Below are 25,824 nucleotides of genomic sequence, written 5' to 3'. Positions count from 1 at the left end.
TTTTTTTTCTTTCTACCCTACGATTCATCTTCCTCATCCTCCATTGAAAGGGAGAAGGGGAAATGCAAAACCCTAAAACAAATGAAAAACAAAACCTAGATATAGAGAGATAGATTGGAATGAACTCACATTTCAAGTTTTCGAGCTTTCCCACCTCCAATGGTGGCTAAACGATGAAGAAGGTAGGGTAAAAAAATTAAGTTGAAAATGGAAAAGTAAAAAAGAAAGAGGGAAAGAAGAGAGAAGAGGGGAAAGTGGAAGAGCAAAACGTGTTGCTTAAGAAAAGGGCATTTTCGTCCAACTTTTACTGACAAGACCTTTTTTGTCCCTCGTTGATAATTTTAGAAAAGCATGGGTCCTATTGATAATTCCTCATAATTTTTGTCTCCCATTGGTAATTGTTCCAAGCTTTTATTATATTCGTGGGATTTGCTAGGGCCCGTAGCTAAAGGCATTTTGCGGCATGTCAGACCACCCACCTCGTGAATAGAGACAAAAGAGTCTGTGGCATGACAGACCACCCACCTCGTGAATGGAGACAAAAGAGCCACTAGCAATCTCGTAACACGTTTGGATACCAACAAGATTTAGATTTGGATTTAGTTGATATTTTGAACTGGACAATATCTTTAGATTTCCAAGTCAGCTACATCAGTGCAAAAAATTTTGATTTTCAAATCTGTTCTGCGAGACATTATTTGGAAATCATTATTTGCGGCAACTTCCTTCACCATCGATGCTCCTCGACGTTGCTCCGACATCAGTGAGATATCCCTCCCTCCCTCTCTGTCTCTCTCTTAAAACATGATAATGAAGATGATTGATGTGTTTTTTATCCAAAACTCAAATCCAATTCAAAATACAAATGCACGAGGTATCCAAACGGGCCCTAAGGGATTTGCTAGGGACCATGGCATGTTTCGCAAAATTGTTTTTGCATGAGAGACCAGCCACATCGGCTCACTTTTTTGTTTTATTTGTATAATTCATGAGGCACCTTACTAAAAAAGGGGGCAGAGGGTGCCCTGATTGGTCAAATAATCTAGCATTCCTCGAGATATAATTATGGCTAATTTAGAGCATGGTTTTAAATTTCTACCGAAACCACTAAAAACCGAAACGGTCATTTATTTAAGCCGAAATTTTAGAATTTCGGTCAAAATTTCGGTTTTTCCAAAATTTAATATTGAATAAAATATTGATTTTGACTTTTGTACTAGATTTCGGTCGAAATTTCAAAATTTCAGGGTCCGAAACCAAAATTTTAAACCTTGATTTAGAGGGGGTACTATTATAAATTTTCCTATGGTTCTGTTTGGATTGAAGGAATTGTTTTGAAAAGAAAAACTTTCCAGGAATTATTGTTTTTCCATCATTTGATTACAACTGGAAAACAGGAACTTGCTGGAAAACAGGAACTTGACCCACTATAGTTCAAGAATTACTTAGTCTAAGTTCCTGTTTTTCAGTTGTAATCAAATAGTGGAAAAACAATAATTTCTGGAAAAGTTTTTCTTTCCAAAACATTTCCTTAGCTTCCTCAACTTTCTCATTCTCGTCGGCAGCACTATTGGGAAATGATCTGGGTGTTGGACGGTAAAAGCTTTTGGCCGTTCGATCTTGATCAACGGTGAAGGTCACCTGGCCCCCTTGCTTGACTTTTATGAAGGATGTAGTCAAACAGAGAAATTTCAGTATGAGTGTGTAGCAGTGGCTGATGCTTTGTTTTGTTGACTCTTTTATGGAAATTATGTACCAAAATTGGAAATTGTCCATCAAGATAAACTAGTAAGCTCCAACTGCAGGGCATTGGTCATTGCATGTGGACGATTTCCTCATATTCCTTTCATCAAAACATGAGGCATAAATTAGAAGGCCCCACCCTATATATGGGTTTGGGTATAGATGGTGGGACCCAAACCACCAAAACATGGGGTGCAAATCTTAAACCGTATGGATTGGTTCTCTCCAATCTTGGGAGAGCCTTCAGATGAATCTTCTATGTGTAGAAAATGTTTAAGAAGGATAGTTGTTGATAAAGATGACTATTGGGATAGCTATTAGAGAAGATAAGTATTCCTATAGCTACTAGAGGCATGCTTGTTATAACTCCACAAGAGAGTGAGACCCACCACAAGAGATTTAATTTCAAATCATGCTAGTCGTACACTATGAAGCAAATTGCTATGGTGACATCATGTTTTGCAATGGCTCTTACCATCTCACTCCTGTCATTCTTTCTAGTTGAGGTTCAGAGTTTAGGTCTCCATTCCACTTGATGTTCAGTTGTTCGTACATGGAGCTATATAAGTGATTATTACACCAAATCACCATTGTGCCAATCACACCTAAGCTTCCTACAAAATAAAAGCAACTTGAAATACAGTGTCATTCAAATAAGACAGCAATTGCTAGAAAGTGATACTTTTCAGATCTGAATCACACTAATCCTCACAGCTGGATGTAGGCGGGTCGTCTCTCATACTTGTCATGAAGCCAACTGTGATGTTGACTTACTCTCTAATTCCTACCTTTTGTGTTGAATGTGGTGGAAGTTTTGCCAAGTGAGATTTTTTCTGATGTGTGGGCTTGAATTCTAGTATTATTCAGACAGTACAGTGGGCTCAGTTCTCAGATTGAAGGTTTAGGATCATCCTATAGAGATGATTTATGGGGTACAACCTATTTATGTTATGACCCATCAAAAGAGTGGTTTGGATCATCTTATGAAGTGGGCGTTGGGGATGGATCACGAAATCTTGGCTATTTTCTCTATCAAATGAGAGAGGACTTCATTTTGAAACTGCACCTGCGCCCCTTTCCTCTCAGTCTATGTTTCAACAAGAATCACACCAGGATAGATTGATACAATAAAAACCTCTAGGACTTTACTTTCTAAAAACCTCTGGTCATGCAACTTCTCTAGTAATTAATCTCCTAAATATCATGGCGGATAATCTCGATTAGCGAGAGCATTTAAGGGCCTGGCTCATAATCCCTCATTCTTTATTTATTTAATGATTTATCTATTCGTGTTTATTTATGTAAGTCAATACACTCCTAGGGGAGGGCACCTCTTACAAAAAGAAAAAAAGGTCTTGTAGGAAGCCAAGAAAGGGCGCCAAACGTTGTCTAAGCATAATTCAACTCTTAAAAATGACTAATTTACTTCTATATCAAAGATAAATTTTCCAGGAGAACTTAAGGAAAAGATCAATATCAACTAAGTGTTAGATTTTAGTTTGATTTTCTAGTGGCCGACATACCACCTTTCGCCATCTGGGCTCACCATATGGGCCCAATGGGCGTGTGGAAAGACTCCAGTCAGTGTTGGCCTCATTCCACTTGTAGCTTTAATGGTGAGGGCATTTGTTTTAGTATTTAATCAATAAATAATGATATTTTTATCATTCAAATTTCCTCTAATGTTTTATTACCGACATCTAAGCTTGTTTAAAAAAATATAAATAGAAACTAGGACGACCAGTCCCATGTTTTTAAGGTATGAGTCATGTGTCAATCCAAGGACAGGCCGTATAATTTTTTCTTTTATTTTTCTCTTTTGATTCAGATCCGATCCATTTGCATTTTCTTTTTTGCCTAGTCAACTGCATTTATTCAGTTTTGAGTATGGGTAAACGAGCCTGGCTCGGATCGTTAAGCTCAAAAGCTCGGCTCGGGCTAGAACCAGGCTCGAGCTCAGCTCAGCTCGGTCAGGCTCAGCCAGGCTCGCGAGCCTTATCGAGCTCGGGTTATATTAAGTTCACACCCCTCATCTTCCCTGGACAGCCCTATCTAGTGTAATTTGACTATGCTTTTTACACTACAGGGAGTGGTCCAAGTAACAAATGGGGTTCCAAAAAAGAAGTGACATATTTTGCCTCCCCCTTTCACTCCCTAGACAACCCTTTTAGTGTTATATATATATATATATATATATATATATATATATATATATATATATATTAAATTCTTAACGAGCCGAGCCTAGCCTAGCTCGGGCTCGGCTAGTTAAGCTTAATGAGCCTGGCCAACCGGCTCGGCTCGGCTCGTTAAGGATTCGAGCCGAGCTCGAACGAGCTTCCAAGCCCGAGAGTTTTGAGTGAACTATGCGAGTTTTTGGGCTAAGACCTAAATACTTAATAAGAAGAATGATGGATTGAAGGGCTCCCTTGCAAAAAAATCATCTACGAGGGAGCCCCTACTGGTCAATCTCAACAAAGTGAATTAATTAGGGCATTTAATTTTGTATTTGCCTTACCATTTTTGTACTTTTCTGTGCCCTTATTGAAGCACTTCATTGAGATTGACCAATGGGGGAGCCCATGTAGATGGCAGTAGGTGTGCAAGTTTGGCCCTGTCAGCCCTGACCGGCCCTGACACCGAACAGGGTCTAGGCTAGATTTTCCAACCCTGAGGGCGGGTCAGGGTTCATTTTTTAGGCCCTGACTCAGGGTTAGTACCTCTGGTTAGCCCGATCCGGCCCGATCCTATTATAAATTGAACCATCTGTGCATGTTTCTTTTGCTTATGTTTTCTATTATTTTTTATTGATGTTTCTTTAGATTATTATTATTATTAATTGTCTCTGCCCGTCATGTTGTTGAATTCATATTGTCTTATTTTGTTCCCTTTCTCGTTTATTTATCATTTTGTTCTATATGATATGTGGTTGCTTTATTTTTGGCATTCTTAACAGTTATTTGCACTAGGGTCAATCAGGGCCAGCCCGGCCCGGCTCGACCAAATCAGGGCCAATCAGGGCGGGCCAAGGCCGCGCCGAGCCTTGTAGGGCGGGCAATGGGTTGAGGTTTTTCGGCCCTGACTCAGGGTCAGGGTCAAGGCCGAGATAATGGGATCCAGGGTTGGGCTAGGGTTTCGAAAAACCCGACCCAATCCTGTTGCAGCCCTATAGATGGGTTTTGCAAGGGTGCCGTTAAGTCTATCGTTGATATACTGAAGGGCGCCCTTGCAAACACACACACACAAACACACAACTACAAGGGCACCTTTGCCAAGAAAAAAACAACTACAAGGGCACCCCTATGGAGTATCGACCAATCTCCACAAAGTGCATTTGTTGTTCCTTTAATTTTATATTTGTTAACGCCATTAATTTTCATATTTTTATGTGCCCTAATAAATGCACTTTGTGGAGAAGGACCAATGAGGGCGCCCTTGTAGCTATTTTTTGCTAGGGCGCCCTTCAGTCTATCATTCCTCCTTAATAAACAGTACATTTTAAGAGGAATGCTAAACTGAAGGGTACCCTTTAAAAAACAGTTGCAAGGTAATTTTTACAAGGACGCCCTTCCCTCACACCCAGCCACAACAAAAATTAGAGAAGATGGTAAAAATAGCACAACTGATATGACACAAATAAACTTTAACATAAAGACCAACGGTCCTAAGCAGCCAATTAGGGGTGCAACTCGGTCGGGTTGGGTTAGGGTTCGAGGGGTTGGGTCAGGTTGAGGCCAACCCTAACCCAATCCAAGATAGCATTCTCTCAACCCGAATCTAACCCAACCCCAGCCTCAGGTTGAGGATGGTCAACCCTAACCCAACCCGCCTCCAAATCGGGTCAGGTTGAGTCGGGTTCATCTCGGGCCAAATAGAAAAAATACAAGGAAAAAAAGCATAATCCTAGAAAAACATGAGAAAACTAGAGGACAGTGGTCGGGTTCGGGTTGGGTCGGGTTTCCAAGGCCTCAACCCTAACCCAACCCAAGAAAATGCCAACCCAACCAGAGCCAAAATCGGGTTGAACCTGTCGGGCTCGGGTTGAGCCTGACCCAAGTTGCACTCATACATACTATATATAACTAAACAGACATTGAACACGCTCCAAGTTCCTATCACAATTCTGAAAAAAACCATTGAATCATTATGATGTATAATATGTTGATTTATCAAAGAAATTTAAAAAAAATAAAAAAAATTACCCAGATTTATCTAAGAAATCAGGTCGGCACCTTAAATTTCATTGATAGCTCAAGGATATACAGCTCAGACGTGGAACAAAATTTCGCTTATTTTGCATCAACCTTTTTAGGGGCTCAATCATGACTTACTCGAACTACTACTCGACTGGTTTCAGTTCTTAATTACTAAGGTTAGTGTTGAATTTTAAAATCAATCCTAAAATCATGTAACTCACTAACCCAGTCAACTCTCAAGATACCTAGTTAACTCAAGCTAAGTAACAAATTGAGCCACTATAGAATTCTAGGTTTGCAAAGCATGAAACATACATATTCAAACTCTTCACGTGGACAGAGTGCTGTTAGGTCTGGCAATAACATGAAGATCACGTTGGATAATCCTAACTATTCCGTCACGGACTTAAGATGCTGAAAATGAATACTTAGGCCGTGTTTGGATGGGAGGAATTGTTTGGAGAACTTTAGAAAAGAAAAACTTTACCAAAATTTCATGCTTTTCCATTGTATGTTTACACATGAAAAAAATGGGTAGAAGCACGGCAGTTTTAGGTTTTATTTATATATATAGGGACCTTTAATTTATGATGAAATTTATCATTTCCCTTCAAATTGTGGGAATAAAAAACTTTTCCTAGAAAAAAAAATTCCACAAGAAATATTTTCTCAGCCATCCAAATAGGGCCAATGAACCACATATATAATAAGCAGAAGTTCCTTAAATAGAATTTGGGGTGATGATTCATCAACAATGAGGGCAATCCAATGAACATAATCACAATGGTGTATTGCTTGCATCGACCCTAATCACAGTGTTAGTGTTTCCTAAATATAGACATTACGGTGCATATGACTATGTAAACAACCCCATCATGAAATAGCGACCTATGGAAAGAAATATAGGTGTCAATCAGTCAATGGACCCATGCTGTCTGATGGATCCGAAGTATGTGAACACTAATGGAAAGGATGTGGGCACAACAATTGGATCTATGTCATATATAAGATCCGAAATTGGGGTTGAGCCTCTAGCTCATCATTGGTAAATGGTAACAGGACTTGTTCGGCAACCAAAAGGTTTGGGGTTCGATCCCAGCTCACCTACGCGAAAAAGGATCCGATATTATTTTGGACCGAGAGTACCACAGAAATCTTACGGAGCACCCTAGATCCCAACAGAGGCATCAATGTATGAAAACACTGTTCATAGGACCCGTTTGGATGCCAAGAAGATTTTGATTTGGACTTCTCACATTTGCAGCCCTTTTTGTATTGTGATTTGGATCCGGATCAAATCCTTTGATTTCCAAATCAGCGACTGACCGAGAAAAAAAACAGATTTCCAAATATGCTGTGGAAATAAGTAATTGGAAATCCACAAATATGACAGTTTCCTCCTCCCCCCCCCCCCCCCCCCCCCCCCGGACTTGGGCTGGCAGATACATTCATTTTGTTTTAAAAACTCAATTCCAAATCCAAATACGAAATATGAGGTATCCAAACGGGCTTACGTCCATTCATATGGGGTATTGTTCTTAACCAATGGCTTTTTCTTTTTCTTTTTCTTCTTTTTTTGTCATTTTTTAGAAATAACATAAAAGAATCTTGTTCTTCTTCTCTTTTCTACATGTGGAGCTGATTTCCGTCAGGATTTATAACAAACTGTCGACTTGTAGGATGAAATCCCAAAATTTCGGGTGAGATCTTGTAACTTTCAGAATCATGTGGGTTTGCAGGTGAATTAGAAATATTTCTGCCGAAACAAAATGTTTCAACCAAATTTAAAACCATGAGTGTAAGTATGACCCAGGTGGCTAGATGGTCTGATTCAAGATGGGTCGTGGCCCAGAATTAGAAAGTAGGATTCGAAAAAGTACTCCAAAACTGATCGTGAGCAAGATTGTTAGTTGTGACCTAGCACACTCTGATAGATGGTCCAATTCCGAACGATTGTAACCCAAACATAGAAGGCAAGATTCGAAAAGGACTCAAAAAAGGATATGACTGACAAGAGATCATAACGGATTGTGAGCAAGACATAGCTGGATACAAACTGAAGTTGATCGGTGGCACCCCTTAGTAAAAACAATGAAGAATAAGGCGCTGTTCGTCTGATTGCGAGATGATAACCTATTATTGAGTTGAGAGTCCAACAATAGGTTTTGGTCTTACAATCAGTTGTCATAATCTAAAAGGGACAGGGCCCAAGTTGCACAAACAGAGCTGACATTTGAAGAAATCATAATTCTAGAACAACCTCCTTCCCAAAATCATAAAACTACATAGAATCCACTTCATTTTTGCGGAAACGCATTTCAAAGCTGACTTTTGCATGAGAACAACCACCCTGAAATATGTAAATAAGAAAAAAATTGTATAAAAGGGAACCTGTGTGGCTGTGTCCTGTTACGCATATCAGTGGCAAAATGCAATCTCACATAAATATATATTATAGAGTTTTTATATGGTTCCTAACCGTGAAGTCCAGTAAAGTGGTACAACAGAAGCAGCACCCATGATATATGATCCAACAGAAGCCTCTTAAAAACTGTGCTGCTGGGGCGGAGCTAGGAATTTACACGGGGGGAGGGGGGTTGGGGGCATACTTAATTTACACTTGCCTGCATTGGGCATTGGGCAGGGGAGGGCATGGCCACTAAACTACCTAAGCATGCATGGCTGTACATGCACCTTCAAAGGGATTTTTCAAGTCATTGGGAGGTGCCATGGCCCCCTTCATGCTATATGAGCCTCCGCCCCTGCTGCTGTTGGATCAAATAACAAGGGTGGTGCCACTTGCACTGGACTTCATGGGCTAAAACAAGAGGCTTCGCTTTCTTAGTAGGACCGAAGGGCAATTTAGGGCAGCAACTAGACTGGTGAGCACCACATACACATATACCTAAGTGGGCTTGTTGCAAGACTTCTTCAACTTCTCCTTCTCCAATACAGGCCATGAAGGTTCCATTGAATGATCGTCGGTAAAGTTGGTTGGGCATCATATAATTTCTCATATACTATCTATTATAAAGTCACCTGCCAAATGCCTTTCCTGCAAAACTCCCTAGCAAATCCCAGATAAATATACATCTCTTATACAATGCAGAACACAATCGGTTCCCTTCAAACTTTACCAATGTAAATTTCCCTCAGTTTCAACTTTCTTTGCACAAATTAAATGGTATTTGCTAGGGACCATTGCAGAAAGGCATTTCACGGCCTCTGTTGCATGTGAGAACAGCCACCTCAGATAATTAAATGATTAAGACAAAATATGCTGAATTAATCATTTAATTCATCTGAGGTGGCCACGAAATTTTAATTTTCTCCTAAATTAAAATTTGACTATCGCTATTCAAAACCTTACATTCAAGTTAATTAGTCATAGTGCATTCCCTACTCTACGTCACTAATAAAAAGCCGAATTCTATCAAGTTCTACTAGAAAAATAAATAAATAAAATCAACCAAAATAAACGAAAACAAAAATACTAACTTTTGCAGTTTTGCTACCCTCACTCGCTCCAGTACTTCGCATCCCCATCCTTCTCCTTTTCTTCCTCCTCCCCTAAACCCTTGAAGCTCTTAAACTTCTTCACATCCTCCACAACCGCACTCCTAAACAACCCAATATCCACTGCCCCAGAAACCATCTGATATCCGCGCATCTTAAGCTCCATCGGGCTATCATGCGCCATGGCAAAACCACCCAAAACTGCACCCTTCTTTTTCAAAACAGCTTTCTCTGCCTCATGCAAAACCTCCTTCACCTTCTTATTCCCTGGGTCCCACAAATACCCCATACTCCCACTCAAATCCAACGGTCCCATCTGAATACAATCCACCCCATCAACGGCCGCGATCTCTTCAATCTTCTCAACCCCTTCCTCCGATTCCACCTGGCACATTATTAGAAGATCTTCCATATAATTCGACAAATATCCATCGTTGATTCCGTAATTAGACGCCCTAACGATCGGATGGGCCGATCCGCGGACCCCGTCGGGCGGGAATCGGCAATACGAAACGGCTTTCCGGGCCAATTTCGGACTCTCAATCATGGGGAACATGATGCCTTGTGGGCCAATATCTAGGGCTTTTTTGGCCCAAGTTGGGGATGATTCGGGGATTCGGATTATGGCCGGAGTCTGGGTTGCGGCGAGGGCGTGGAGGACAGGGAGGGCGTCGGAGACTCCGCCGGGGCCGTGTTCGAGATCGACGACGGCGAAGTCATAGCCGGAGAGTCCGGCGATCTCCGCGAGGGTTGGGGAGAAGCTGAGGAGGAAGAGGCCGTAGAGGGTTTCGCCGGAGGCGAGACGGGTTTTTAGGGTTTTGGGGAGGGGTGTGAGGGTGAGATCGGAGGGGGTGGATTTTGAGGAAATGGGGTTTAGGGTTTTGAGGGTGGGTTTTGTTTTGAATAGTGATTTGGGGAAATTTGTGGGGGTGGGGTTTTGGGGTTTTATTAGGGTTTGGAAGTGGGTTTTGGGAGGAAAAGGGGAGTGGGGTTTTTTGGAGGGGGAGAGAAGGGTAGGGTTGAAGGAGGCGATGGAGGCCATGGTTGAGAGAGAGAGAGAGAGAGAGAGAGACTTTTTTTTAGAGGAGATGGATTGCTGTAGGAGAGCTATAAAGGCAGTGGAAACGGCTTGATCCCAACCGGGCGGGTTCAACCTGATTTTAGCTCTGGTTGTGTTGGCATTTCCTTGGGTTGGGAAAAACCAATCCGATTTAATTTCAGGTGGGGTTAGGGTTGAGGCTTAACCCAACCCAACCCCATACGAACCCGACCCCATGAGGAAAATAGGTCAGACAGGTGAGGTTATGGTTGAGGGAATGCTATCTTGAGTAGGACTAGGGTTGGACGCTCTGCACTGCTGCACATGTGTCATATGCGCTATGTGATCAGAACAGTTGATATGATGTTCTGTTGAGATCTCATCCATAAGATTCAAGTGTGCAAAAATCCATGGAATAAAGACATATGAAAGACATCTTTTTTTCATTATACTTGATTACAGGTCTAGAATCATCCAATGAGAACGGGACCAAGGGAAATTGGGACATGTGATGGCCCAACAGGCAACAATGTTCATAGACCTAATCACTAAATGCCAGTGAAAACAATGATCATTCAAAACAAGAATTCTCATTTACCCTAGTAGAGTTGTTAAGGGCCTGTTTGTTTTAGATTATGACATTGCAGAGTCCTCAGCCAATTATTGGACTCAAATTTAGTGCAAATTTCTGTCCAATATTCAGTTGGGGACTCCACAATTTGTTGTCATAATATAAAACAAATAGGGACTAAGAGATGGATATGCATGTTTGTTCAAGCAAAAGTGTAAGTGCAGGGACGAGCCAGGAATTTGGTCTAGGGGGGCAAAGAGTGGTTGTTATAGCATATTCAGACCCACACTTTTACAATTCATATTTCGATAGGTGAGCCCCACCATCAACCATGCATTAGGGGGAGCCCATAATTTATACAGCATATTTTGAGGCAGTGGAGCCCAGTATTTACACCTCATGTTCTAATGGGTGGTGCCCACTATTTTACACCTATGCATAGCATGGCCCAAGAATGCCAGTGATTTAACAAATTCCAAGAGCCCCCTAGCCCAAAGGATTGCTTTCTATTTTGAAAATCATAATAATTCTTGAGATTTTATATGTTGTGTGAATGTGAAGTCCAATATTTTTCAAAAAGAACTACCAGCCAATGTGATAGGATGATCCAAAGTGTTCATTTGTTGGGTCACAGAGTAAATAGCTTGAACCGCATAAATCATCTCCATGGGATGATCCTAACTGTTCAATCTATAGAGGTTTCTATAATGGGTAACCCATTGTAGATCGGATAGTTAGCATAATCCTATGGAGATATTTTATGAGAAGCAGCCTATTTACCATTGTGGCCCCGGAAATGAACAGTTTGGATCATCCTAGTGACCTCCTCCTATTGTTTCTGCTTTTGCCCCTTAAATCAAACATTCCCTCCCTTGGCCGGTTAGCCTCTATCCAGAAATTTGAGAGAGAGAGAGAGAGTTACTTTAGGTGGATTGAGAGAGAGAGAGAGGGAGAGAGAGAGAGAGAGAGAGGGAGAAAGTTACTTTAGGTGGATTGTTGAGAGCTACTTATTAGAGGAAAAAGGCTAGCTTTATGAGAAAAACTAGCATTCTTTACCAAAAAAAAGCATTAAATACTACAAATTTAAATGGGGTAAATCCCGAATTTAAAGGGGCCAAAAGTATTAATTGATAGGGCGCAAGTACGGCTACGCTCCCAGATATCGCCACATGTCATCCATGCACGAATAGAGCCCAACCATCATGAAGAAAGGCGTTGGAAAACGGCAAAGACCACACGATCATGACACGTGTCGCCCTCTCGCCGCCCAGGCCTCATCATCAATTATGGAAGGAAAAGGCCCCGCCAAAGCCATGCGCGCCGGCAAGCCAGGGGGACGGCCCAATCCTGCAAATGAAGATTTTCTCTCCATAATGATGAAAATGGCCGCACACCTCCTTTTAAAAATGGAGGGAAAGGAAGAAGAAAAGGGTGGACTTTTTCTCTGGAAAAAGGACCTTCCTCTGAAGAAAAGGATTTTCACCCGTTCTCCACTCCGCCACACCGGAAAAAGAGGCGAGGCAACAACAGAGGAGGCTAGGAACTCAATCCTACTCTCCCTGCTAGTCCCCTCCGACCCACTCACTCACGCACCCAGGAAAGATTCCACGCGTTGCCCCTGGTAACCCTGATCGGAACCCCTTCCCCCCTCTCGCTGTTCTTTATATTGATTGGTCGAAGGATCTGACTTGGGTGTCGAAGCGGTCGTCCGGGACCCACCCCAGGACCCCCCTGACCCCCTTTGTTTGTGATTGCAGACCCCGCGGAGGCCCTCTACTGACCGCGCGATCGCAGACCCGGATTCAGACGCCATCATTAATCACATGAACTTTACCAAATAATCCAAGCTTTATCAGAAATTTTCGATATTTGAGGGGGGCAATTGCCCCTCCTCGATCCCCCTGGCTAGTGTAAGTGCATGCCACAATAATTGAAACTACTCATTTTTTTCCTCTTTTGCTATGGATGGGACATGCACCAAAGTCTACCCTTGAATCATATGCCCCAAAGAATATCTGGCACTTTGAGCTTCATAATTGTATTCCAAGTTGAGCACAGCATCTTTGTGCATCTATTTCACATGTTCGATGCAGCTGGTACTGGTGTTGGTGCATTCGAAGGTTCCCTATTTAGTGCAATGCATGGTTCCTTGGAACCTCTTATTTGATCGGGGTAACCTTTGAAAATGAATATTTTAATGAAGGTTTCATATTCGATTGTAAATAGGCCAAACCCCATTGATCTATAGAATCAAATAGATTGTCAATTCTGGCGTTCCTCCTTAACAGAATAGAATCGTTGTCAGCTCTCCTTCATAATATCATATTAGGGTCGTCTCTCATTTTCTTCCTTCCTAGTGGCAAGATCCTGGGTACAAAGAGGCCACAACTTTTAACTTATTCCACTGGGAGGGGTTCGGATTAGAATGGGATTTATATATTCATTGATTGTTTTGCATAAGCTTCCTTCCTGCACCTGCATGTGAGCTTATCTAGAAGGAGGCACGCATCGTCACAATGTCACAATGCACCGTGATAGATGCCTTTGGATCTTCTGTAACTAATTCCCTGAGAAACACGACAGTAGATTGATTCCTACACTTATGGGCTCAAACTCCTCCCTCCTCTAGTCGAAATCAAAATTGGTGAGCAGAGTAGAGTTGCCTTATGACAGTCCTTTTTTAGTGGTTGCGGTTTGAAGATAGAGGTTTTGGTCCCTATTTGAGTAAGGGGAGGCCTCCAATATTTCTGGCAAACATAGTCTAAAATGGTGTGGATCCAATGAAGAGTCTCCCTTGCATCTACCATTCCTCTAAATTAATATATTTAGGTGAATGACCAAAATGCCCTTGTTACCACTTAATACATCTTATCTCTCTTCTTTCCCTTTCTCATATTTTCAACCCGTTTAACATGTATCTTCGATCGACAATTGCACTTTTGCCTTGACGTTGCCTTGCTACCTTGACGTCACTTTGTTGCTGTGCCATCATCTTGTTGTCATGTCGTCGCCTTGCTGCCTCCATCGAGAAAACGTAAGAACCATCGACCATTGTCATCAACATTTGGCAAGGAACCATAGGCCATTATGAAGATTAAGAAACCGTATGAAACTTCTTGATTTAAGTTATATGTTTGGAGAAAATTAAGTTAACTTGTGGTAAAAAAATAGTTTTACTGCAAAACAACCGATTGAAGCAGTCTATCCAGTAAAAAATCGTAAAAGATAGGGTTGACTCATAAAAGTTAGGGTCGACTCAAAAACGTTGGGTCGACTTGGTAAAAGTTGGGATAGACTTCGGTAACATTTGGGGTTGTCTCTGTAAAAGATGGGGTCGACTCAGTAAAAGATGTGAACATTTTGCTAGGGTTTGTTTGAAGGGATCAGCTCTTGAAGAATCGTGGCCCTATGTGTTGAAGGAAACATGTAGATCGTGTGTTAATGTGTCTCACACTGAAATGTGCTCATTCACAATATGTGGAAATACACACATGTGTGAGAGATTGAAAAGCAATTTGACAAAATTGGGCTAATGTACATTTTTATTGAAATACATTGAATCGTGAACACTGTAATACGATAGTGTGTAGTATACTTAACTAGAGAAGTCATTGTGGTAAACTCTTTGGTATGGGACATAGGCCACTACGCTGTACAGAGTGATGAATGGCCATTCTGGGACTCATTGCAAAATGCCGATCGAAGTTGAGGAATTAGCCTTGGAACATTTCTAAAGAAAATATAAGTTTAACTTGAGTGTGTTTAGAGCCCTCAACATATGCACGATAATTAAATATAATTACCCTGATGGTACTCGTTGATCGATGAGGCCAAATGAAACTTTTATGATCGGAACATTTTTGAAGAAAATCGGCGACTTATTTTTTGCAAAAATAATATATTATTAAATATTTAGTTCTCAAATAATTACATCGTAGAAATTTAAAAAATGCCTTACAATTTGACTCGTCAAGTTGAGAAACATTTTAAATTGAGAAAATCCATAAATAAACGAATGATTGGAAAAACGGAAAAAATCCTTATTAAACTCAATTCAAAATAGGGGTATAATAAATGTAATTGATTGGGAAACTATCTCAAGGTTGTTCATACTATGACTTTATTATAATTATTGATTGATGATGATCATGTTGATAATTATGCATCTAGTGATGGGAAGACCAATTTACCCCTTTTAAATTAGAATTGACTAGGGAGACCTAACCCTAGATTTAGGATTTTAGGGAAGCTATAAAAGTCATTGACAACTAAGGTGCACTTAAAGCCTCTTGCACATGTGGTAGGGATATTAAAAGGTCACCGGCTCCAATCTCAAATATTCCCCAACATGGAAGGACTCCATGACTTTGTTGCTCCTTGAATGTGCCATGCACATGGGATAGTAAGCTAAGCTGGCAACATTCAAGACATGCTAAGAATTTTCATTCTCAATAGTCTTTTGCTCCAATGTCCATACGATTAGTGTTTTTTTAGTGATTGAACTAATGCCCTGTTTGAATTGCAGGAATTTTCAATAAAGTTTGGAAAGGAAAATATTTCTAAATTTTCCTAGTTTTTTTACAAAAGAGATAAGTTGAGTAAACACTATTTAATTTTTACTTAGAGGGACCTTCAATTTATGATGATACCCTTCTAATTAACCATAATCATATCATTTCCCTCTAAATCATGCAAATTTTCCAAGAAATTTTTTTCGATCTCTAATTGTTCATCAACAAAAAAATCCATGAAAGTTTTTTCATTCTGTAATTGTCTTTGGTGGCAATAAAGTGCAGACCTTCCCCATTATGCACAGGAATTCGTTCGGTGTACAAGACATTCAAGTTGTAGCCTACGCTAACTAGTCTGTAAAGCGCTTCAATATGTTACTATTCTAAATGATTTCAGGACCTAGCCAAACACGTTCCATCATGCTTGAGGCGTTTGGCGTATTGATTAGGTATCTAACACAATCCCAATCCTTGGGCACATTTAGGGCCCGTTAGTATACCTCATATATTGTATTTGGATTTGGAATTGAGTTTTGAATTCAAAATGAATAGATCCGCCAGCTCATTTTGAGGGAGACAGAGAGGGAAGGGGGTACTTCCTACTAGAGGGGAGAGGTTAATGAGCAAAGACGGTGAAGGAAACTGCCAGATTTGTAGATTTCTAATTACTTATTTCCAAAGCATATTTGGAAATTTGATTTTTCTCGTTGTCAGTTGCTTATTTGGAAATCCAAGGATTTGATCTGGATCCAAATCACAACACAAAAAGGGCTGCAAATGTGAGAAATCCAAATCAAAATCTTCTCGGCATCCAAACGGGCCCTCATATTATGTAGAACAGCAAAATGTACTTCTGCTACTTGTCTTTAGATCAACAAGAGGGACATAAAAAATGTAAAATTGCTTCCTGCTCTTTTGTTTCATTTTTTCACTACAGGAGGACAGCTTCCAAATAGATATCAACCTGATCTTGTTGTATGTCTTTCAGTATTAATGTCAGGAAGATATTGTCCTAGTTCCTAGTTCAACATTGTTATTTTTATCTTGTTTTGTTTCTTTTCTGTAAAATGGGTGTAAAACAAATTTTACGCCCGTTTATAAGCAGAGAATGTGCTTAAAAATTGTTTTACGCCCAAAAGAATAGGAGCCTTGGGTCATGTTTGGCAACCATGAATTTAAGAAGGACTGAGTGAGGGGAGGATAAGAAAAGGCTGAAAAATTCCACTCTAAATACGATTTATTTTTTCCCTACTTTTAACCACTTTTCACCCTCTCCCCATTCTTACCCTCTCCAGTCTCTGCTCCTCTCACCCTCACCATTGGGTAATCTAATATTACAGGAAAAGAAAATTGATGGCAGCCAAACTTGCCGAAAGTATTGTAACAGCATGAAAAGCGAATTAAAAGAAAAACAAAGCGAGCAGTGCGCGCCATTATCTAATCCCAGGTCAAGTTATACTCGGGATTGGTTACCTTGGATAATTTTATCTTGACTAAAACCCTAACGATTGGCTCCACTTCTTGTAAAATACACACTACTCATTGTGCCATTTTTCAACATGAACATACGAAAACAAGCCTAGATAAAATAAACCATAGGTTGCTATCCCCGTTGGGTTGATATGGTGATTGGGATAACTGGTGTAATGGCCAGCAAAGTACTGAACTCTAGATGGTCTTAGCTGGAAACACAGATTAAAAGCAAGGGACTGATATCCACACTACCATATTTTGGTAATTGCTAGCGTCCATCGCAAGAGGCAAGTTGTCTCCATCCACGAGGTGGGTGTTGCGATGGACCCGAGCAAATCCCTACTCCATTTTTCTATAAGGGATTTACTAAGGACCATATCAGAAGGCATGCATTTCGCGGATGGGCTATTTATTGCATGTGAAAGCAGCCACACAATCAGATTTTGTCTTATTCATTTAATTCATCTGAGGTGGCTGCTCTCACATGCAACAGCAGAGCCGCCTGCGATGGTCCCTAGCAAATCCCATGTCTACAAACATCCAATTAAAAAGTGTAAAACAAAGTGAATGGTGCGATTATCAAATAGAGTACCTAGTGCGGATTCAGTTACAATCAAGCCAAGGAGATGTTACAAAAATGAGCATCACATGTACAATATAAAGTCAAGAAATTTGGGCATAGCATGCCACTTAAGACTGTTATCTTTTGAATTCACATGTTGGTCTTGGGTTCGAATCTTGGTTGGAAAAATCAAAATAAAACGAAGGAGAGACCTATGATGCCAGCAATACCAACCCTCGTCTCTATTCTCTACGTTGTTGTTCTGTTTTCTGACCAACTTTAAAAAAGGGTTGACGGTCAAAAACTCCGTTCTGTGTTTTTAAAACGGGGTTTTGCAAAAGTCTTCATCTTTGCCATATTTGCAAAATTAGTCTTCTGGTTTGAACTGAGGGCGCCCTTGTAGCTGGTTTTTACAAGGGCGCCCTTCACTCTATCATTCCTCAAAAATCAAATAAAAAAATTTAATAAATTTTCATTCCGTTTACAGGTCTACCTTTTAATAGACAGTTAGAACGATAAGTAGGGGCGGTGGCCCATAGATATCCATTATATACACCGAGTTTAAGTGTATGTTACGTTGGATAACTTGTAGAACCGAACACACCTGCTTCACGGTTTATAACAGTCCATGAAGAGACGGAACCTTTAACAATACAAATAACACTTATTTTTCGTCCTAACTTTCATTCTTTTAATCGTCTTTAGTCAAAACAAAGACCCTTTAGCCTCTTATTTTTGTATCATCCATCGCTTGTATTTATTTCATTGAACTGGTAAATTGTAGGGCAACAAGTTGGGTCGATGGGTCAGGTTTTAAATTGGAAAACCCGACTCAATCTTGGGTAGGGCCGGGTTTAAATTGGAAAACCCGACTCAAAACAAAGACCCTATATCGAATTTTTATATGATGTAAGGCCTCATTGTTATACGGTAGGGGATCCACCCTTGATATTTGATCCAACAGCAGCTCACTTTTTGAGAAGCTACTGTCGGATCAAATATCAAGGATGGTACCTCCACCGTACAAAGGCCTTATTGTTGTGACGCCTTACACCATATAATTTCTCATCACTGTCAACCCTCTAAGGCTCTGTTCACTTGCGTTCCCGGGAAAGCAAATCCCTGTAAAACAACCTCTTTTTTCCTTGACAAGGTAGAATTCTTGTGTTCACTTGCTTTCCTGAGAAAGTAACAAGCCTAGGTTGAAAATGTCAAATAATGACATGAAAATTGCCAAAAATGATGTGGAAATGTCTCTTTTCTCACAAGTGTGGGAAGACAAATCCCACTATTTTGGTCAGATTTGCTTTCCCGGGAAAACTAGTGAAAAAAAGGTGAGCAAGCAGTTTCTCAGGAAACCTTTTCCTGCACAGTTCCTGCGCACGTGAACAGGCGCGGGAAACCTTTTCCTACATAGTTTCCCTAGATTTCTTTTCCTAATACCATGTCAGATTCCCGGGAAACCTTTTATTTTCCTTTCCCGAGAAAACAAGTGAAGAGAGCCTAAATGGGGTTATCAAACACTCAAAAGGGCGCTATCAACCCTCTTAACAATTTTTTCAAAAGTGTGTCCTCCGTGGGCAATTCTCGTATTCTGACATCTCCCATTGGCAATTTTTCCAAAGGTTAAAGTGTGCCACATGCCCTCCTTTTCATGAGGCTTTTTGACGTCAATTCATGGTAAACTCACGTGGTGCGAATTATCCTACAGTGGGTGCGAATTTATCATCTCCCAAAATTCCATGGTAGGCAATAATAAGTCCCCGACTGCAACTAGAAAATCTCCGGCTTTCCAAATAAAAAAATTGGCCGTCTTTGACCGTTTAATGGCTGGCAAATGCCGTGACAAATAGAAACTCCTCCACCTTAAAAAGGAACAAATCGGTGATAAAGATTTCACTCTCCTGTTTCTTAAATTTCTCTCCTTACGCTTTTCTTTTCCCGAAAGATTTGGACCGAAAGTATCGGGATCTTATACAGGAAAAATCCAACACTCTCACCATGAATTTCTCCCATTTTCGGCTTCAATCATTTCCTTTCAGGCAATGAGAAATATGATTTCTCTGCTTTAAAGAGGAAAGAGGAAAAATTAATTCTAAGATCTGCAAAAAAAAGCTTCTGAAGAATTTCGCGGCTGAAATCGGCGATCTCAGCTGATTTTGATTTCTCGTAAGATCTACAATAAAGCTTCGGAAGAATTTTGCCTTTGAAATCGGCGATCTTAGCTGATTTCCTGCTGCCAGAGCTATGATCTTCTCAAATCTGTTAATTTTACTCGGTTCGGTCGCCATTGGCTTCGTAATTCTCCGAATAATCCTCTCTGCGAATTTCATTCTCTCAGTTCTAAAGCGATGGTGGAGATCGTTCGAAGATCGGTGTCATGTCTATCAGTTCTACAAAATTCCCGAGTACAACGAAAGCTTTCAAGAAAATCAGCTTTACAAAAAGGTTTCTTTATATTTAAGCTCCCTAGCTTCGATCGAAGACTCCGATTTTGTAAACCTCTTCTCCGGCAAAAAATCCAACGAGTTCTTCCTCCAACTCGATGCGAACCAGACCGTACAAGATTCTTTCTTCGGATCCAAGATCTCGTGGAAAAACGAAGCGAAAAGCGACTGTAAAATGTTCGTATTGAAGATTCGTAAAAAAGACAAGCGGAGGATTCTCCGTCCTTATCTCCAGCACATAGAATCGATTTCAGATGAGATTTTGCAGCGAAAAAAAGAGATCAAAATCTTCACGAACGTCGGATCTGAGAACGGAACAATCGGACGGTGGAGATCCGTTCCGTTCACGCATCCATCGAATCTCGACACAGTCGCCATGGATTTAGATCTAAAGAACAAGGTGAAATCCGATCTCGAATCGTTCGTAAAAGCAAAACAGTACTATCACCGACTCGGCCGAGTCTGGAAACGGAGTTATTTACTGTACGGTCCTGCCGGAACGGGAAAAACAATCTTCATTGCAGCAATGGCGAAATTCCTCTGTTATGACGTGTACGATGTAGATCTATCCCGAGTTTTGGACGACTCAGATCTAAAATCGCTCCTTTTACAAACGAGTAACAAATCGGTGATCGTGATCGAAAATCTCGACCGGTTTATCGGCGAGAAATCGACGAAAGTGAGTTTAGCGGGGATTTTGAATTTCATGGACGGCATTTTCTCGTGCTGCGGAGAAGAACGAGTGATGGTATTTACAATGAACAGTAAGGAGAATATCGATCCCGCGATTTTGAGGCCAGGGCGATTAGACGTTCACATCTATTTCCCGTTATGCGATTTCTCGGCGTTTAAAACGCTCGCGGGTAGTTATTTAGGGTTAAAAGAACACAAGCTTTTTCCTCAAGTTGAAGAGGTTTTTCAGACGGGAGCGAGTTTGAGCCCGGCCGAGATCGGGGAGATTTTGATTGTGAACCGGAACTCACCGAGTCGGGCTTTGAAATCGGTGATTAGTGCGTTGCAATCCAACGGTGGAGGGAGAGGATCGGGAAATGTAGGGCGGAGATTGACCGAGAGTGGATCTCGGAATGGTAACTCGGACGACTCGCCGGAATCGGCCTCGATGATGTGCCGGGAGAGCGTTCACACGGTTCGTGAGTTTCGGTCTCTGTACGGTTTGTTGAGGTTCGGAAGCAGAAAGGGGGCTTCGTTTGACTTGGAAAAAGAGGGTAATTGAGCGATACGATACGATCCGATCCGGTACGTATCGTTTTCTCGTAAATATCGGGTAGGAAATTCTATATTTTAACTCATTTTTTTTGTATATGTTTTTTGGGGGGTGGGTAGGGAATTACATTATTCGGGTATCGGTTGGTAAAAAGTCCATGTAAATGACGTCATTAGTCTTAGAAAAAAGTCATTAAAATTTCCTTTGTCATTCCCTGCCTTTTTTTTTTGGTTTCAAGCATTGACTTTGAGTCTTTAATGATGCTAGAAAATGAGGTTAAGAAGATATTGACTGTTCATCTAGTGGGGCCCACTGTGGACCTGGAAAGTAATAAATTTCACGCCGAAAGGGTATCAATCTGGTGGTGGAGCCCACTTGATTGAAAAAGTTTGAATCACTCAAACGGTGGGATCTTTCAACCACCCAATTCTTTTGAAAAAAAAGGATGATGATTAGGGGTGGCAAAATTGGCCGAGCCGAACCGGATCCGAGCCAAAACCGAACCGAAAATTCGGTAACCAAACCGATTTTGGTTCGGTTTGGGCATCAAACCGAACCGAAACCGAATATTTCCAATGATTATGAGTAAGGGGTGGCAAAATTGGCGGAACCGAACCGAAAATTCGGTTTCGGTTTGATTTTGGAGAGAAAATATACTAAAAAGTATTAATATTTTCTTAATTCTGCAAAACTGGTCCACAAGAATTAAATAGTGTGATTCAAACTACACCTATTAGAGTCCTATAGGACTCAAACTCTTCTAAACATATCATCTATTCTAACTTCTAACTAACTCCACTACTAAATAAAAGACAAGATATAATAGAAAAGAGAGGAATGATAGAATGTGGAAACTCTGTGTTCATTTTGCAGAAATCAACCACTAGGAGCGCCCTTGAAGCTGATTTTTGCAAGGGCACCCTTCATTCTATCATTCCTCTAGAAAAGATAATACCAAATGAAACTTAGTATGATCTGAATTGTCAAATTCAAAGATCCTTTTAAAGGCCCAAAAAAAAGTTCTGATTACATAACTGGCCTGATTTTGGGGCCGTGAGCGATCCATACCAAAGCCTATAAAATGAACAGAATTGCTGCCCCTGTTTGTTTCGGTTGTTGGGAACCAATTGAAGTCCAAAACAAACGAGTAATAAAATCAGTTTTGGGTTCAATAATCAGTTTCGGACTGCAATCGGTTCTCAAAATCCAAAACAAACAGAATTGCGGCCCTCTTTGTTTTGTGGGGTCTGATCACCAAAACGTAATGGACCGACATGTGTAATAATCACTAATCTATTCATTGTGCTAAGATAGAAGATTCAATTAGCAAAAATCCAATGTGACCCATGTATATTAATGATCCATATACTAATGGGGCTCACATAGAGGAAATAATGGCTAAAAGAACAAGGAAGACAGTATGTAAACTAATCATTTATCGGCCAGTAGGACATGGAGGGCTCGATGGCAAAAAACCAATGCAGACCACATATAGTAATAATGAGTTAGATAGTTAGTATGGTCTACATAGAGTGTCTAATGATAGAAAAAGTAATTCCTTTATGCAATGGGTAATTTCATTTTGGGATGACAGGTCTTTCTATCTAAGAAAGTCATTCGAAAAGGGGTAAAACTTGGAAAAGTAAGTCATTCCTTATTCCTTGCACAACCAAGAAAATCCTAATTGACTCAACACAATACCCTTGAGTACTCAGTTGATGCGGTCATAACTCAAATAACTCAAAGAGTGAAGGAGTTTTGATTGACTTTGTAGGACAAAATACTGGCTCGAACAAGAACATGCACGATGTAAAAGGAAGTCGACTTGGGGAGTCCACAATGACGAGTTTTGAAACTATGGCCAGGAGGGTGATTGCATGTGCGTAGCATTTGGTGTCCCGGAGGGTGCAACGGCTCTCTCAAACACAAACAAAAAATAATAATGGAGAGAGAGAGAGAGAGAGAGAGAGAGAGCATCTGCTCATTCTGCAAAGGTAGTTTTGAGAGGCAATACATAGGTCCACCCTTTCTTCTTTTCTCATCATTGGCGATGATAAGAGTTTAAATTATTAGGTTTGCGATGTCTACCTTTTCACTTTCTTCATCTGCTTTTGCTCCAAAAATTATTAGCGCACCTTATGATTCCACACTCCTTTGTTTGAAAACAAAAAGTAGTCAAAATATTTAGTAATACCATATATCAATAAAATTTGGGTGGCCAAGAGATTATTTTAAATCTTATAAAGTAATTTTTGTTTAACTATTATATTCCTTATGGATGTAAATTTCTTCATAGCTATTTGAATACCTTACATTTTTAAAGTCTATCTCTAGTTTTACATCATAAAACTTACTTCATAAAAGCATGTATTTTGATAATGGCAACCTTGTTCCCTTCTCAGCATTTCCATCCCCCTTTTCTTGTCTTTTCCTAAAATTGACTTCAGGTTATCCACTCTCTATTAAAGAGGTCTGATGGATGAAGAGTCCTATGGCTACAAGAGTCCATGGCTAAATCAATCTCTTTGGATTTATCCTCTAAGTGTTTGTTGCTATCTTACTATTACTCATTGTAATCTACAAACAAACAAGGGTGTTGGGATCTCCTAGATTAGAGAGAGAACTAAACCTTACTATTTTCACACCTATCTAGCTATGTTCTTTCACTCTCCACGCATGTTTTCCAAGAAACCACCCTTCCTTCTCACATAAAGAAATAAAAATGGGAAATGATATCACCACTGAAATGTTTTGATATTTCTGAGGGCGCTTCTTGTCTTTTAGTATTTAAAGGGCTTCTGAGACTTTTTTTTGGGAACTGTAATAACCTTTTCACAGCAATTTAAATACTAAAGGACAAGAAGCTTCCGCGAGATATCAAAACATTGCAGTGCTGATATCATTTCCCATAAAAATATCTACTTTTCATTCCTTCTCACTTCTATCATGCTTTTGGCTCAAAAATAGCTTTTATTATCAATTGGATGTGGTTTAAGCTCTTGAAAACCAATCTATCAAAAGAGGTATTCTAAATTGAAGGGCGCCCTTGCAGAAATGAGGTGAAAGGGCACCCCCATTGGCCGCAAGGGACGGTTGTGCATTTATAATGGCTGGAAGTCAGAGTGTATTAAATGCATAACCGTCCCTTGCAGCCGATGGGGGCACCTTTTCACCCCATTTCTGCAAGGGTGCCCCTTAGTTTAGCATTCCACCTATCAAAAAATAGCAAATCAAGATTACCAAATTTTTTGTGGTCATTTATCATCACCATTAAATCTGTGTGCAAATTCAAGCCAACCATTGTCAAACTACTGAATGTGTCAGCTAGTTTTGGCCTTGTGCCATTGAATCAACTCGTTTTATCTAATCATCAGACTCAGTCAAAAGTCACATGTATTGCCATGGATTCAACAGCATCAACTAAAGCACCCAACGTCTTGTCTCCATCGAAGTGCTGTTGAACATTACTATGCCAATGGGCAATGGGCTGCACTAGCTCCTTGTTAAGTTAAGCACCACCAAATTACCTTCTTTGGAAATCACAATTTCTTCCATAATTAAGATCTCTGAACTAATGGGATATGTGGATGGACCCCTTCCATGCCCACCTAAACAAATCTCGTGTTCAAATGGAATACCTCAGAAAAAACCCAGTCTTTCTCGCATGGAATTGCCAAGATCAGCTACTTTTAACATGGATAGTCTCCTCTCCCTGAGTCCATATTGGGCAGATTGTTAAGATACTGTTCAAGCTATGGAAAGAACTTATGCATCCAAAATACAGGCTCATATTCAATAACTCAAAAAGACAATTATAATCTATTAAAATGGGAGACTTGACTATTAATGATTATATTTAACGAGTTAAAACTGTTAGAATATGTAGGATCCAACGGTTAGATTGGGTTAAGATCTCACCGTTGGATCATCTTGGAGGTAGATTAGGTAAGTTGGGTAAACGAGGCAACTAGATAAATTAGGCAAGTGGATTAGAAGAGGCAAGCAACAGAGATTAGGAAAGTAGATTTGATTAGGATTATTTCCTTCTAAAATTATCTTGATTTCATTCCATGTTTATCATGTAAGTGCTCTATATAAGCCCACATTGATTCTCTTGTAAATGCATCCAAGTTTAGTGAAATCTCTAGAATTTATCAAAAACAATCAATAATTACTCAGTCAACCACTACATGAAGATGATACTCTCAATATGCTTAGGTCGCCCATGTGCATTTATTATTCCATCATTTCTGCATTTTTCAATGCTATCATAATGCACATCGGTGATGTGGGATCCAATGGAGGCACCCTTGCAGCTGGTTTTTGCGAGGGCACCCTTTCGTTTAGCATTCCTCATAGATTAATTTCAATAGATCTGTAAAATAGTTTCCATTAGATAAACTGTTTGGGTGATCATGGCATTCTAACACAATGATATTCAAGATGATTGAATGCCTTGATCCTAGATTTACAAGACACCCATATAGCAAGAGAGTCACTTGCTTTGCTGTTCATCAGCAAACAAACAATATTCTTCCATG

The 25,824-nt window shown here is 40.2% G+C and overlaps 2 protein-coding genes across 2 annotated transcripts; one reads left to right on the top strand and one right to left on the bottom strand.

Moving 5' to 3' along the window:
- Positions 1-8,031: 8,031 nt before the first annotated feature.
- LOC143876539 (Phosphoenolpyruvate carboxylase family protein) lies at positions 8,032-10,727 on the bottom strand. The gene is made up of 2 exons (XM_077378251.1): positions 9,438-10,727; positions 8,032-8,289 (listed from the first exon to the last, which is right to left on the bottom strand). The coding sequence occupies exon 1, from the start codon at positions 10,495-10,497 to the stop codon at positions 9,457-9,459; it is 1,041 nt and encodes a 346-aa protein (XP_077234366.1). The 5' UTR covers positions 10,498-10,727; the 3' UTR covers positions 8,032-8,289; positions 9,438-9,456.
- An 8,656-nt stretch (positions 10,728-19,383) lies between these two features.
- On the top strand, positions 19,384-21,491 carry LOC143886246 (AAA-ATPase At2g46620-like). Its single transcript, XM_077390189.1, has one exon. It carries the CDS (start codon positions 19,859-19,861, stop codon positions 21,290-21,292), a length of 1,434 nt encoding a protein of 477 aa, XP_077246304.1. The 5' UTR covers positions 19,384-19,858; the 3' UTR covers positions 21,293-21,491.
- The last annotated feature ends 4,333 nt before the right edge of the window (positions 21,492-25,824 follow it).

Source organism: Tasmannia lanceolata, unplaced genomic scaffold, assembly GCF_043159265.1.
Source record: "Tasmannia lanceolata isolate RefF3 unplaced genomic scaffold, GAP_Taslan_0.1 ptg000002l, whole genome shotgun sequence".
Taxonomy (NCBI): Eukaryota; Viridiplantae; Streptophyta; class Magnoliopsida; order Canellales; family Winteraceae; genus Tasmannia; species Tasmannia lanceolata.
The sequence above is the reverse complement of the archived record's forward strand: the minus strand, read 5'-3'. Positions and strand labels throughout refer to the sequence as shown.